A 16,074-nucleotide genomic window follows, 5' to 3' on the forward strand; every position below is an offset into this window, starting at 1 on the left:
ATGTGGACTGGGTAAAATTTGTGGGAAATAAGATTACACAGCTTCAAAAAAGCCTGGAGTACTTGGACGTTCAACCGACCTTTCTGGAGGTAATTAAGGAAATGAGAGAGACAAGGGTTGAACTGAACTGTTGGTTAGACTGGGAGGACGCCATGTGGAAACAAATGTCGAGATTGAATTGGTTTGGGGATGGAGATTACAACACACGGTTCTTCCATGCAAAAGCCTCTGCTCGGTTTTAGAAAAATTTGATAGAAAGGGTTTTTGATTCAAATGAAGTGTGGCAAGTTGAACATGGTGACATTGAAAAGGCTTTCTTTGATTATTACTTCGAGCTATTTACCTCTTCGTGCCTTTCAGACTTCACAGAAATTTTGGAGGCCGTTCATCCTAAAGTGACACAGATTATAAACTCAAGCTTGATTAAGGAATTTCATGCAAGTGAGGTGCATAAAGTGCTTAAACAGATGTATCCATTGAAAGCTCCTGGCCCTGACGGTATGCCTCCCATCTTTTTCCAAAAATTTTGGCCTATTGTGGGAAGCTTAGTTACCAAAACAGTTTTGGATTTCCTAAATTATGGCATTACTCCGCCTAAATTTAATGAAACCCACATTGTTTTGGTTCCTAAAACTAAGTCTCCTAAGAGAGTAACTGAGAATAGGCCTATTAGTTTGTGTAACGTCATTTATAAACTTGCCTCTAAAACTCTTGCTAATAGGCTTTAAAAAATGCTCCCTTCTATCATTAGTGATACTCAAAGTGCCTTTGTAAATGGTAGACTAATCACTGATAATGTTTTGGTGGCTTTTGAGACTATGCACCATATTAATATGAGAAAGCCAGGGGCTATTGGGGAGATGACACTTAAATTGGATATGAGCAAAGCCTATGACAGAGTGGAGTGAGTTTGTCTGGATAAAATTATGGAGAAGCTGGGTTTCCACTCAAGATGTCGAGGTTTAATGATGCAATGTATTTTTGCAATCACTTATGCTATCCGGATTAATGGTAAACCTAGTAGGCTGATTATTCCCTCCTGGGGACTACGCCAAGGTGATCCTCTTTCTCCCTATTTATTCCTGATTTGTGATGAAGGCCTTTTCGCCTTAATCAAAAAAGCCGTGGCTAAGGGTCATATGAAGGGCATTTTGGTGTGTAGAGGGGGTCCATGTTTGTCTCATTTGTTTTTCGCAAACGACGTCCTAATCTTCTGTAAGGCCACTTTGAGAGATTGTGATTCTTTGTAGAAGGTTCTCAAAGTTTATGAGCAAGCATCGGGTCAGCAACTTAATTGGGCCAAAACTTCTTTTTTCTTTAGTTGCAATACAGCAAAAGAGATTAGAAAAATACTTTTAAAGAAGTCAAAGAAAAATTGGCGAAGAAACTAGTAGGGTGGAAGGAGAAGCTTTTATCTAAGGCGGGGAAGGAGATTTTAATTAAAGCTGTAGCCCAAGTAATACCAACTTATACAATGATTTGCTTTAAAATCCTTGATTCCCTATGTGAGGAGATGACGAGCTTAATCCGGAACTTTTGGTGTGGACAACGTAAAGATGAGTGAAAAATGGCATGGATGAGTTGGGAAAAATTATGCACTCCTAAGGCTTGGGGGGGCATGGGGTTTAAGCAATTAAAGGAGTTTAATTTGGCTATGTTGGCCAAACAGGGGTGGAGGTTACAGACTGGGGTTGATTCTTTGTTGTTTCGGGTTTTGAAGGCAAAATATTTTCCAACTAGTGACTTCAATACAGCTAGCTTGGGGAATAGTCTGTCCTATGCATGGAGGAGTCTTATGGCAGCCCAAGCAGTGGTGAGGGAAGGAAGCAGATGTCAAGTGGGCAATGGACGCAACACTCGGGTCTGGATGGACAAATGGTTACCCTCCCCTTCTACATATAAAGTAGCTTCCCCAATTTCCATCATCCCTCAGGATGCTCGGGTTGAGACACTTATAGATCGGGAGAACGATTTATGGAAATGTGAGTTGGTTCGACAAGTTTTCCTCCCTCATGAAGCTGACGTTACTTGTGGTATTGCTTTAAGTGCCAGTTGTAACACCCCGACCTAATTTTATAGTTAACCTATGTTTAAGTGGTTAATTAATATTTTAAGCCACTTTCGTTTTATAATTAATAGAAGAGTATTTAATAATATTATTATTTTATAATGCCATTGAATAAGAATTATAAGGAGGATAAATAATTGAATGGCTAATTGTATTATAAATATATATATATATATATATAGTTGTTGGTGTTTTAACTATGTATTATGCATGAGATGTTGTAGTGGAATTTTCACCCCGCATCCAATGAAAATTGAACACATATAATGCTAAAGTTTCATGCATGATGACAAACTCCAAAGACCAAGACTTGGCCATGCAATGAGCAAGTTCCACCTAGCTCATTCTTTGACTTTCAATGCAACTAGAATTTCCAAGAAGCTCTCTTCCTCTCATTTCTCACGGGTCCATGCAAATCAGAAATTTGCACCTCACTTTACTCTCTTTTCTCTTAAGGAAAGAGCTAGAAGCTCTCTTGAGTCCAAGGGTTTATATACTTATGATTATTTTAATTACTCTAAGTGCATAAAGTCTTGCTATTGTGATATTATAGACACATATATGCTCTTTTAATGTGATGGATATAACTTTTTAAAGGTAAGGATATGTATATATATATACATATATATATATATATATATATATGCAAAGTGATATTATTTGTAGAAAAGTGTGAGTGTGAATGCAAGAAATTATTTTTGTAGAAAAGTGAGTGTGAATGCAAGAAAGTTGAAAAGTAGGGAAAAAGGGGGTGTGATTTTTCTTCCCTAGCATCCCACGTATCCCACCCCAATTGTTCACTCTCCTTATCTGATTTTGCTGCCCCAAAAGTCTTCTCCTTATCTTATTTTCCTGGCTGCATCAGACTGGAAGTCCAGCCTCTTTCTCTACTTCTTTTTCCTCTTTCTTTGTTCTTCTTTCTCTCTTCTACCTTTGCTCTTAAACGGCAGCCTTCCCTCTCTCACCAAAACAATATATCCCTCTCTAAAGAGTTAACACTAAAATTCAGCTTCAAATTGTTGGGGGTAAGTAATCAAAACTTCATTTGTTTATTTCTACTTCTTTAACCTCCATCCTGATTTTATAGGCTGAATTATGATTCTGTTTTAGTGATTTAAAAGTTTGATGATTTTGTGATTAATTGAATGTTGAATAACATATTTTAGTATGTTTATTATAGGTATAAAAATACCCAAATGAAATTAAGGTCTATTGCTATTTGTTGATGATTTTGTAAGAATATGTACTGAAGCTGTCGCTGTGACAGATTTGATGTTTACAACAAGAAAAATATGTATTAAATCATATTCTGTGAATTTGGATGCTAGGGTTATTTTCTATAAAAGCTAAGACATATATGGTTGTTATGGAAGTGGTCTCACGGAATTTGGATGAACATAAAAATAATGGTTTAATTTTTAAGTTGCAAGAAATTCTGTCAGGACAGATTTGAGTATGCTGTCTTGTGTGATTTTTAGTAAATCATGAGTTTATTCTTTGACTCCGAAATTTTTATGGTTTATACTGGACATTCAGGGGAGTAGTTATGTAAAACTTCATGACAATTGGATGTGTGTAGGCAGCCCGTTTGTATTTTACAAATGGAGCATATTCTGCTGAAATGAGCAGTGAATAACATATGCTATGCCTAACTTTGAGGATTTAATTCTATAGCTAGGGTGAATGTTTTGAGCTATAATTTAATATGCTTATCTCTTGGTATGTCTCGATCTTAGATTAATTTTTTGTAACTTGTTTTGAGGTTTAGTACTCAAATGAAGGGTTCTAAACCATGTGACGGCTGTATTTATGAATCTGTTTTGTCCGACGTGTTGTATGTTACCATATGAATGTATATAGTTACATGACCATGCTTAAAGGATTCTATGTTATGCATGCATTATTTCCCTAATCTCAAATCATCTTTTGAAATGAAGTTGGCTTTTTTAAAGATATGAGATTAATGTGAGAATGTTGGTTCTCTATGATTTAGTACATCATGTTGTATGATGAATGTATTATGTGTTTGTGGGAACCTCTTTGGGGTGTGATTAGGATTTCATTGATTATGAGAGATAGGCTTTGAGATGAATGTGTAAGATATGATAAGGAGTAATGGATAGTAATAAGCTTTGATTTTGGTTTAGGTGTTACCAGCCGTCAGGTCTAAGCTCCTTCGACTGTAGGCTCTTGGTTCCTCTACTTTCAGGTAAGGGATAAGTTATATAGGCATTTGGTAAGTCATAAGGTTATTTTAAAGTATATTATGCATTAAAATGTTTTTGATTAGAGATATGACATGTAAGCATTATCAGACAAAGATATGTTCGTGAGCTTTCGAAACCCTATGTATATGATTTAAGCATAATGATACTATTACTAATTCCACGAACATGATGTTTAAAGAAAAGAATGGAAATGCTATTATTATGGAATTTTATGCAAAATAAGAAATTTCAGTATAATATATAAGTATGGAAATGTTTTCGGGTTATGTCCTCTGGTGATTTGAACTCGGTCAGTAGAGGTTAATTACTAGCTTTCCATAGAAAAATGTTATTTGTTTGGTCATTTAAAGTAAAGGAAATGGGGCTGCCCGTAACTCTAGGCCATTTAAAGTAGAGGAAATGGGGTTGTCTATAACTATAATCTGAATAAGGTCTTCTCCCCAATGTGTACGGACAGCGGGAAGGAACAAAACCTTGAGGGGATGTGCCAGCAAGTCTCCCAAAGAGGACTGTATCATGCACACGGGGCACCCAAATGTGACGAGGCCTTCTCTGTATAGACTTATCAGATATGGACTAACCAATATGTTATGAACAACTATGTTATGTTATTAATCATGAGGGAATTATTTTATTTAAATGCATTGTGAAAAATAAAAGCTCTCATGAAAAGAAGAAGTTTCGAATGAAAAGAAAGCTGTTCATTAAAGATAAAAGTTCTGAAGTTCTGTTATGCTATAAAGATAAAGTTTATTATGAAAGTACAAGTTATGTTAAGAAGTTATCTGATATCTGTTTTTCTTTATGAAACATTAAGTTTTATGATTATGAAAGTTATAATATTTTATAAGAAGAAGTTTATGAAGGAAAGTTTTATTATTATTTAAGATGCTTCCAGTTTAAGACAAAGTTACCGATTATCCAAATTAAGTTAAATGATTATTTTGTAATGAAAATATATATGGTGACTTTGTAAGAAATGAAAGAAATTCAATCCGAAGGGTTTCGATAAAATTATTCTGATAAGGAAAGGGAGAACAACTATTTTCCTATGAAAAGCGTATAAGCTATTATTATAAATAGTATAAAATACTATGCATGAAATGATGTTCTCCTATTCGAACGTTGATAAAATGAAATAAATTGATTTACATGCATCCTTATTAAATTTTCATATATCTTACCTTTACTGAGCTGTGTAGCTCACCCCTTCCACTCTTTCAGTTAGCAGGTTTTATTTTGGAGCAAAGGGAGCCTTAGTCGAGTTTTGGAAGGAGCTGGTTTTAGTTTTATATGTATAGATCGTTGAATTAGCAATATGATGTTTAGATTTGTAGCATTGTGTATTTTAGGATCTAATGAAAGTGTATACCTTAAAGCATTAAGAGATGTATTATGTGGAATTTAGACTTTGAGTAATTGGTGGATTATGTTATTCTTTGAGTACAGTGTAGATGCTCTGAATGTCAAGTGAAAAGTTATATCATTTAAGTAAAGAAACAAGAATAAAAATAAAGAGGGAAGCTTTTGTAAAAGCTTTTCTGATAGTTTTGTAAAAGTTAAGTTGGTTCTTGTTAATATCAGGTTTAAGCTTGATTAGTATGCCGGTCATGGTCATAAATCCGGATATCGGGTTTGGGGCATGACACCAGTCTTCTTGCAGATAAGCAAGTATGGGCTCCGACTATGAATGGCCTCTTCAGTGTTAGGAGTGCTAACAAGATAGCTAGGGAGATGGGCCCGAGAGATGCTACAGGGGATTTGTCTGATGGTTCTTGCCTGAGGAGATTTTGGAAGCTTCTTTGGAGGTGTAATGTCCCTCATAAAGTCTGCCATTTTACTTGGAGGGCTTGTAGAGACATTTTGCCTACGAAGGTAAACTTGGTTCGTTGCAAAGTCCTAAGTGATTGTTGCTGTGAAGAATGTCAGAGGGATGCCGAGTCATCAAGCCATTTATTTTGGGGTTTCTCTAGAGCCTGTGAAGTTTGGGGTAGTTCAAAGTTGTTTTGGAACATTAACAGTTTACATTTCAACTCTTTTATGGATGTATTATGGTTTGTAATGACGGAGGAGCAGTGGGAACAAAATTAGGTTGAGAAGGTTTTTATGATTACTTAGGCCCTGTGGACAAATAGGAATGAATGCAAAATTGGAGGAATGAAAAAACCAAGCCAGGTGCTATTGCAGCGATCGTTGGATTATCTAAAGGAGTACCAGGCCTGTTCAATGCAACCCGGGGGCTTAACGCCCTCTACAGTGGTGACCTGGTCCCCCTCGCCTCCTAATCGTTACAAAATAAACGTGGACGGCGCTGTTTTTAAGGATCAAAGGGTAGTGGGTGTTGGGGTGCTGGTTCGGGATGCAGAAGGTACGCCTGATTGGGGCTTGTAGTAAGCAGATCATGGCCCCCCTGGGGACCATCGAAGTTGAGGCAAAAGCGTTGCAATTTGGTCTTCAATTCACAAAGGACCTATCCATCCAGGAGTTTACTCTAGAAAGTGATTCACAAACTTTGATAAAATGCTTTGATGGATTTGTCTGCTCCTTCGTCATTGGTTACTGCTCTTGTGTATTGTTCTTTGGCTACCTCACACACTTTTTGCTTTGTGGACTTCTCTTATGTAGGGTGTAAGGGCAATAGGCCAGCCCATCTACTAGCAAGACATGCTTTAGGTATTGCTAATTTTTCTGTTTGGGTTGAAGAGGTTCTTTGTTTCTTAGAACAAGCTCTTGCCCAGGATGTCATTGTTCCTCTTTAGTTTTAATATTAGTATGACAGTATTTCCTATCAAAAAAAAAAAAAAAAAGATTACAGACTGACCCATCATGCTTATTAGATCAACAATGGTTCCAAAGAAACTCTGCCCATAAAATTGCCTAATTTAAGCGGGTAAGAGGCAAGAGGTACCATCCATGTCACGTTAAAAAAATTGCATCTCAGAGAAGAGTACTATACTATCCATTGTTTATTGGATTATTGCCAACACAACCTTCGACAAGTTTCACCTTAAAAAAAAAAACAAAAAATGTGCTGAATAAATAAAATATTTCCAACCTCAAAGCAATGTTATGTCAGAACTACTCTATCACCAATAATCAACGGAAGCATAGAATAACAGAGTATATAAATACAGTTGGATGGTAAAAGTTAGGACTATACTTTAAGTCGAAAATATTATTTTAGTCCTTACATTTTAGAGTTATATTTAATTTGGTTCTTACATTTTAGTATCAATCAATTTAATTCCTCTTATTTTTAATTTACAGTCAATTTGGTCTCTACCGTTAACTCCATATGAAAAATGCTTACGTTGCTAATAGGCTATACCGTTGACACATTAGATGCTTAAATGGCTATTAAAATAATAATAATAATAAATTAATTTGACATTTAAAAATTGTCAAGTCAGATTTAAATGAAAAAAGTTCTTATAATATTTTTAAGAAGAATTTTTTTTTTTCTGGGTATTTCAATTCTTAATCTCATTTATTTTTCTTCTAATTTAATTTCTCAAATTTTTTTCACTTCAATTTGAAATTGTTCTACAACATTTTGTGTGTACAGATCCGTACTAACAAAAAATAAAAAAGCACAAAAGTCAAATAAACTTTTAAGATGATAAACCGTTGTTGGCTTGAAATATAATTGGACAATATCTCTAAAAAAGAAAAATAGAAGAAGAAATATAATAAGACAAAAGCTAAATCCAAAGAGTGAGGTATTATTGATAACGGTAATTAAAATTAAAATTTTTTTTTCAAATTTGAAAAAAAAAAAAAAACTCTCTTTTTGTGCTTATGCAAATAATATAATAGCATATCATGTCATCTCCATATCATTTGACTTTATTATTAAGTTTAGACACCCATTAGTTTTCTATATAAGTTAGATTTGAATAAAAAAACCCACAAAACACAAGAATTTTTAGGTTCAAATATTTTTTTAAAAAAAATAAAAAGTACAAATATTAATATTAATAACAACAAAGTTTTTTGAAAATAAAAAATCATAAGAAGTTTTTTTTTTTTTTTTTTTTTTTGGATAAGAAGATTGTAACTTTATTGAGAAGAAGATAAATTCAATACATTTTGAGTTACAACCGACTCAATCATATAAGAATTTTTCTCTACCTAAATTACAAAATCATATAATAAAGATAAACAACAAAAGAGAGATGACATAATTACTTTTGTAGAACTCTAGCAAAAACAGAAAAAAGAAAAAAGAAAAAAGAAAAAAAAAACAGTTTTGTGAAGTGGTAGATTAGATGGCAAAATATAATTGGACAAGTGACATGGCATCTTTCCCAATACATGGAACACCATTTCTACCCGCAAACAACAATAGGTAAAGAAATAAAATGGAATATGCCTAACGTTTGAACCAACAAAAAAAAAAAAAAAAAAAAAAACCATTTTCCTATTTGCATAGGAATTTGTCAGATTGACTGATATCCAATAACATATAAACTGTTCTTCCATTGGTGGAGTAAGGTCGAGATGACTCGAAAAAACAAATCTTTATCACATAGAGAAATAGATACAAATACAGAGTCATTGAGTCTAACTCTAGCTCTATAACTCTTATTTACTACTATTATTTATATTAACTCTACGCGACTGTTTTTTCTTATTTTTAGATCTCAGTTCCGTGTTTTTCCATTTCATTTTCGCAAATCGTACTCTTTTCTCTCAGTACTGCTCCCATTGACCCACCGTGCCAAAGGTACTCTCGCTCTCTCTACTCAATACGTTGTCGTTTTTGCTTCTTAGATTCCTCTCTCTCTCTCCAATTTTAGATCTTGGAATTTCATGATGTTACCTAGGGTTTTTCGTTTTTCAATTTCGGATCTCTTTGGGTTTTGGTGATTCCTATTTGGTTTCCGAGAAAAAAAAATTATATAAAAAAAAATTGAGGTTTTAGGTGGGAAATGATCATTTGTCATTTCAATGAAGAATGTATATTGCTCTGTTTGGTTGTTTGGAAAATGAGTAAATAAAAAAAATGATTTTTTTTTAAGGTCTTTTAGGTTGTTTCATTTTCTTGGAAACCAAATTGAGCTTTTCGAATTTTTGTTATGAAATTAGTGTGAATTTCAGTTGTGTAAAAAGTGTTAATTTCTGGATTACATTGACATTTAATCTAGTTTGATTCTTTTATCATTGTTTTTATTTTCTGATTCTGCGTTTATTGAACGTATATTTGAATTTTTGTAATTGAATTGACATTTAATCTAGTTTGAAATTTGGACTCTTTTTAGCACATACATTGCATTGTTTCAAAAATTCAGAAGTAGGATTTTGGAATCATAGTTTAGCTTAAATGTCAATTTAATTTATGAAGTTCACGATTTTCTGGATTGTTTATTATGGAATTGTTGGTCTTAGCAGGTCATTCAAAATTCAGCGGCCAAGCTCGGGGGGCGACTTGCCCCAGTTTCGGAGGGTAAATTCAAACACTCTTACAATGTTCATGGATAACGACGTTGAAGGTGGTAATCTTGGGCCATATGCTGACAGGCCGAGGGTTTTTCCCAGCATGCGTAGTAAAGTTCACACCCCCTTGGTAAATACAATTCAATACAAAAAAACCTGTTATGGGATTGAACCTGTATCTTCATTTGTTCTTTTTTTTGTGTGAATTGGTCTCATTGTCAGATTAATATATGATCACTTGTAGCAAAGCGTATGTGTTTTTCTTGGGGTGTAAGATTCATGTATGCTTTTGATTCTTAGTGGACTACGTTTAGGACTTTTCTTCTTTCATGGTGCTTATGATTTGTGATTGGTATGACGGAGCTGTATTGTGTTAAACAGTATTGCATTGCTAATGGCCTTTGTCTCTCTCTCTCTCTCTCCCCATTTTTAAATTTATAGCTTTTCGCAGACAGAACAACATGGTGCAACCTTTCATAGCTTTGAACTAACAGTGCAACTGTGCTTTGTCAGAGTTAGACAAATATGTTTTTATTTATTTTGTTAATTAGATACTCCCTTCATCCCATATTGTTGGTCTTGTTTAGAAAATCCAACTTTTCAAGGGAACATCATGTAATGGAGTCATTCAAATAAAAGGGATCAATTTTGAAAAACTTTTTGAATGAAGTAAATGATAAGTTAGGAATATCAATATTATATATATTGACTTTTTAAAGAGGACTACATTTTGAGACATCCCAAAATGGAATGAAGAACTAATAATTTGAGGTGGAGGGAGTAGTTAAAACAATGGGGGAGGTGGGATTTTAACCCAGGCTCTTCTTGCAAAAGAGAGCAGACATTGCCACTGAGCTACATGGCTCTTGGTGTTAGAGTTAGATAAAATATTGTAACTAGTTATAAAATAACTATTTTTCCTAAATGTAATGACAATTTTGACTGGGGAAAATGCATAATTTTTTTCTTTTTATGACAATGAAGTACCGTTCTTATCTCTACATTGTAATTATTTTGTAATTACTTCTGATGTGTAGGATTTATTATTATTTTTTCCATTTCATTTTATGGCATTTTTCTATTGTCTTGTTTTGTCATATATTAGTTTTTGGTTTGGTTTTCCCTTGTGTTGATAGTATTAAGTTCTTTTTGCAGATATTTCGGATTCTCATGGGAATAAATGTCCGTGTTCTTTTAGTATTTCTACTTTTGGGACTTGGAGCAATCTTTTACGTTGGAGCAAAAACTTCTCCAATCATTGTTTTTGTCTTCTCCATATGTATTATGAGCTTCCTTTTCTCAATATATCTTACTAAGTGGGTGCTCGCAAAGGATGAGGGGCCTCCTGAGATGGTTCAGGTACATCATCTATTTTCAGTTTCTTTTGCTTATGATGTTATTTGTCTTTTTGTCTGTATGTTTTCACAGTAATTATTTTTGGTAGTAGATCATAAATTTGTTGTTTAGTTTTTGTTACTATAATTTCAATAGGACTTTTCCAGGAATCGATTTTCTACAGCTATGTATAGTCTATATGCATGGAGACTATGATGTATCATGCAGACTTGTAATTTGTTTCTGTTTTGATTTTTTTTTTTNAACATGGCTAAATGTGTACCTTTCTGAAAAAAAAAATATACATATATATATATATATATCTCAAATTTTATATTAACTGTAGTTCGTTTATCTGTATTTAACTTTCCTTTCAATGGAGAAGAATGTACATAGGAGAAAAAAGTTTATAAAGCTTTTCATAAAAAGCGCATAATATCCTTGTGGTTTCATACTTCAAGGTCGTTTAGTAAGGTCCAAATAAGTGCGTGGGGCATAGAAAAGTGCAGGTGGTGTCCTCAGCTCTCCACATGCTAGAGTGTTTGCTGACAAAGACTCCTCATAGTGTTATTAAGTATGCCAAGAGTTGTGTAGCACTGTAGCTTAATGGCATTGAGTAGTCTCCTTTATGAGGAGAACCAAGGTTCGAGTCCCCCTCACCCACTTCTTATAACAAATATGACAACTTTAGTCTCCTGTAACCATACAGGTTCACATCCTATAGTAAATATGTTTTCATTGCCATTAATAAGTTTTAAGATTTAGCCTATGTAGTTGTCTTCACCTTGCGAACAGCTCCAATTTATTTCTTTGATAATTATTTGTTTGTGCATCTCAAGAGTTTATTCATTCAGAGTAGCAGGAGCTCAAGAAGAACTTCAGTGGTTTGTAAGGTAGTGCAATTTGATTTAGCATTATTTTTGGTTTTCTATGTTATGGTCACATGGAGTTAAAATTTGAGATTTTTGAGATCCCTAATTTAAAGTGGACTGGGCTATGTGATGTTTATAAGTTTCTACACAATGATAATTTGTGGATTTGAAATTTATGTGAAAGATTACTCCTCTGTAGGAAATTTGGAGGACTACCTCCAAATTTTTTTTGGCTGGACTTCCTAAAATCATTGACAATTGTCACATTAATTGGAACTCCAGTACTCTCTATGCTTCAAATGATTGTCAACTAGGTCACATCTAGCTCATCTCAAGATAATCTTAATTTGTTTGGCACTTATGATTCAGATCAAAGACAGGTCCTCTGGATTTTACAAATAGCATAAGCCTAGCCAATTAACAGAAAAAACTTGCAATGGATGATGAAGAAAGATCAAGATCAATCTCAAAGAGAAAACCCCATCTAGGTGGTCACAGATTAACACTACTAGTCATGGTACTTGATATAATTTTCCCTTGTGTTTTGTTTGTTCAATTGACAAATGAGTCCTTATATTTGCATTTTAAAAATTAATGATAAAAAGTTCCTGGAACGTAGTGATAAAAATTAATGTTGTTTGTAGTTTCCATGCATTTTAAACTTACTTTTTTTTTGGTCATTTTCTTGAATGTTATTGTGCCATGCTGTCATTTATGTCTAAAGAGATATTGATGTATTTGGAGAAGTCTAAAATCGATATAGGAGGAAAATTTACAGTTCCTTCCTCTGTCCCTTGTCCTACAAATTGATGGGCAAAGGATAAGCCTTTGTTTGCTTGTTTTGAGCAATGCATCTGCAAAGTGTATTCAACCTTCCTTGCACACAGGGTTATTCATGGTTTAGTGGCAGGGTATATGGATTCACAGTTGAGCCTATTAATGGGAGACATGCTTATGTTCCATTCCATTTAAGTTTCTTCTTGGTTGGAAATTTTTTATCTTCCTCACTCATGTCTAGCTGTCTCAGTGAGCTATATGTATGTGTTTGTGGGTTTGCACATGTATATACCCTTTGTGTGAGATTATGCTTCTTGCTACATTATACATGTCCACAATGGCCAATTGAACAAATGTCCATTCATTCAACCTTTAAATATCTAGCCTGCTTTACACATAGCTTGTTGCACCTATTGATCTTGAAACATGATCAACGAACTTGTAAGCAAGTTTGTATTCAAAATTTCATTAGATGATAGATGAGTTCATTCAACTGGGGCAGGAGCATATTGGTTTTATGATTGGCAACTAGCCATTAATATTATATGGACTTGTTTGCTCATTTTGTGTGTGCAGTGTGCAATTGAGAAATAGTGAGAAACAAAGCAAGGTCATGATAAGTGACATGATATGGGCCAAACTACAGTCTTCAACCAATAAGTCGAGTTTCTTGAAGACTTGGACCATGCGGATGTCCTTGATCAGGGATAGAAAGAAGGGATGTACCACAAATTTTATCAATAAATAGGTAGAACCATATGGAAGCAACATGACCTAAGCATATATGAGTTCCTAAAGATGTCACGAGGAAATAGTGAAGAAGAGCCACCAACTCTTAGATTGGAACAACCATGTTAGAAGAGAAAATGGCTGAATAAAGCAACTAGCAGCACTGTCCAAGTAGAGTAGCTGTTAATTTGATGTTTTCTGTTATTGTATCCCTTTGTTTTTTCCTGTATGTTGATAGTTGATACTAATTATGTCAAGTATGTCCTCTGAAATCTTGTGGTTTGCTCTAGCATTGCTAATTCGTAAGATTTTTGTGTGAGATTGTCCTATGTAGATGGGGCCTACTTGAGCTTCTTGACACAATACTTTTGAAAAGAACCACAGTATATTATTTTGAATATATAAAGAATCTGAGTCTGCGTGCTTATCTTTTGAAAAAGGCCTTGAGCATCCGTATATACCTTGGAAAATTTTGTCATTTTCTAGTGCTTCCTTTATAAAACCTTTTCTTTTAATTATTGATTGTTTTCCCATTATCAAAATATATGTGCCACTTCCACGAGAAAGCCACATTCCTTTGCTTTGAAGGCTACAAAAGCAATTCCATCTGTTAAGACTCCGATAAATAATGATACAAGTCAAACTCTTTATCCTTAGAGCCATTCCCAATATGTATATTGTCACAAAGCAGACATTTACCCCAAAATTTCAGATATGGATCACTTGCTTAAGTTGTGGTGAAACCTCTTCCAATGTCACTAACAGCTTTAGCCTTTTGGTGATACTCTAGTCTAGTATCAATGATCTTTTGTCATTTAACCCTTAAATTTTCAACAGATTGCTGACAAACAATGAGATTCTCTAGTTGATTATGTGCCGCATTCTAAATGGACTGTTCCTTCTTTCCTTTCTGGGATTTATTCAAAACAGGTGGCTTTTGACAAGTAGGAATGTTGTTTTAGCAAGGAGTTTTGTGACTTGGTAAAATCATCTCCACAAACCTTTTTCCACTATTCCTTGTAATGATGTTTAATCCAACCTCCAAAATCGATGGAGCTTGCTACTTTGATTGTAAAAGAGGATGACGGTCCATCTAGATCTTGGCCTCCAAGGTGTCCCATTACCGAATTTTAGTTTAGTTAGTCAATTTAATATTGGCTCATTTTAGTTTTTTCCTTTTAAAAGAAAAAAAAAAAAACCTTTTTCTCCCTCATATACTCTTGGGTTGGACAATGCATCGGTAAAAGATGCAAAAATTTTAGTTTGTTTACACACATGTCAACTCTAATCAATAACTTCAGGATTTATAGCCACCCCAACATTTTGACTCTTTATGACCAAAGCTTTTGTTGTTGGTGATGATAAGTGTTCTAGGAGTATAATAAATGTGAGCTTCATTTTCTAACCTAAAACTCCCTCTGTTTCAATTTGTTTGTCATTTAATTCATTTTGAAATGTCCCAAAATATTGTCATGTTTCTAAAAATAAAAGTCATTAATTTACTAATGTTTCTATTATACCCATACTTTATTTTCAAAACTATTTGAAAAGAAAACTAACAAATATTTTAAAAAATCAATCTAATTGTGGACCTTTTTAGTTGCCTCATTAAGAATAATTCTTTAAAAAAAAAAAAAAAAGATGATAAGTTTATGTAATAGTAATTTTGTAAACTTATACATTTTTATAAGGGAGACAAGACAATAAATGATGTTCCCTTAAAAAATTTGACTTTTCAAATAGGACAAACAAATTGAAACGGAAGGAGTAGTACTTAAAAAATATGGTAGGACTTATTATTCTTGTAGAATACTATAAATGCATGCTCCATTATCTTATCTGATAGTAATTAAATTTATGGTAGGGTCTACTATTCACGAGTGATGGGAAGTTTCAAGAGTACTAAATAAGGTAAATTACAAATTACACCCCTAAAATTTAATAGTGTTTGAATTTTACACCATAAAATTTCAGAATTTAGGGGGATAAAATTCAAACACCTCCATACACTTAAGTCTATTTGTTCCAAAAACTATCCTAGAGTGAGCTTTCTATTGTCTTTATAAGTCATTCTCTTTTTTTTTTTTTTTTTTTTTTTTTTTTTTGATAAGTTTCTTTATAAGTCATTCAACTTCACCTTTAGAGATATTTTAAGATAATGGGTCTACTGTGAGGTCTCTCTCGTCTAATTTTTCTCTCTCCCACATTTTTTTTTTGAGATTAACAAATTGCAATTGATGAAAGGCATTAGAAGGTTTTTTTTTTTTTTTTTTAAATGTGATTGACAAATCATAATTGATGAAAGGCATTAGAATGTTGTTCTTAAATCGTAATATGTCTGACACACCTGCCTACCTCAACTTGTAAAGATACTTTAATGGATTAATTGTTCTAATATGATGTTGTATTCGTTATAACGGGATGCTATCCTGAACTTTTATGGTCTTTCAAAGGATAATCAATTCTTTGAAGCGGTCCAATTTGAGACAAAAAGTAATACCATGCCCCCCTTTTTTTCCTCACCATCCACTAGTATCATTCCTTTGCTTATAAAAACTTTTTATTTTTTTGGATGATAATTTAATAGTTGAGGGTTAAGGATTTGATCCTTAAATGTCTCTTTTGGAAA

At 33.6% G+C, this 16,074-nt stretch overlaps 1 protein-coding gene and 1 long non-coding RNA gene across 10 annotated transcripts; both read left to right on the forward strand.

The window, feature by feature from the left end:
• Positions 1-2,757: 2,757 nt before the first annotated feature.
• On the forward strand, positions 2,758-5,739 carry LOC112034286 (uncharacterized). The gene is made up of 3 exons (XR_002885343.2): positions 2,758-3,093; positions 4,216-4,277; positions 5,521-5,739. It is a non-coding gene; the product is annotated as an uncharacterized LOC112034286 (long non-coding RNA).
• Positions 5,740-8,767: 3,028 nt separating this feature from the next.
• Positions 8,768-13,884, forward strand: LOC112007122 (pyrophosphate-energized membrane proton pump 2-like). 9 transcript variants are annotated; one of them, XR_010627407.1, is made up of 6 exons: positions 8,769-9,022; positions 9,685-9,862; positions 10,888-11,091; positions 11,907-11,960; positions 12,309-12,456; positions 13,293-13,884. XR_010627407.1 is itself a non-coding variant. In XM_065769490.1 (5 exons), the coding sequence occupies exons 2-5, from the start codon at positions 9,764-9,766 to the stop codon at positions 13,308-13,310; spliced, it is 375 nt and encodes a 124-aa protein (XP_065625562.1). In that variant the 5' UTR covers positions 8,772-9,022; positions 9,688-9,763; the 3' UTR covers positions 13,311-13,884. The 9 variants fall into 9 exon arrangements, 3 of the variants coding, with proteins under 3 accessions (XP_065625562.1, XP_065625563.1, XP_065625564.1); XR_010627406.1 differs by having other exon boundaries at positions 8,771-9,022; positions 9,688-9,862; XR_010627408.1 differs by having other exon boundaries at positions 8,771-9,022; positions 9,688-9,862; positions 12,320-12,456.
• Positions 13,885-16,074: the final 2,190 nt, after the last annotated feature.

This window comes from Quercus suber, unplaced genomic scaffold (assembly GCF_002906115.3).
Source record: "Quercus suber isolate HL8 unplaced genomic scaffold, Cork oak 2.0 scaffold_1180, whole genome shotgun sequence".
NCBI lineage: Eukaryota > Viridiplantae > Streptophyta > Magnoliopsida > Fagales > Fagaceae > Quercus > Quercus suber.

Excerpts from the sequence above, each read along its gene's own strand:
- LOC112007122 (XM_065769490.1), top strand. The coding sequence starts at position 9,764 with ATGTTCATGGATAACGACGTTGAAGGTGGTAATCTTGGGCCATATGCT. Across the intron at positions 9,863-10,887 it reads GTAAAGTTCACACCCCCTTG|ATATTTCGGATTCTCATGGG; the intron begins GTAAATACAATT and ends TTCTTTTTGCAG. Across the intron at positions 11,092-11,906 it reads GGCCTCCTGAGATGGTTCAG|AGTTTATTCATTCAGAGTAG; the intron begins GTACATCATCTA and ends GTGCATCTCAAG.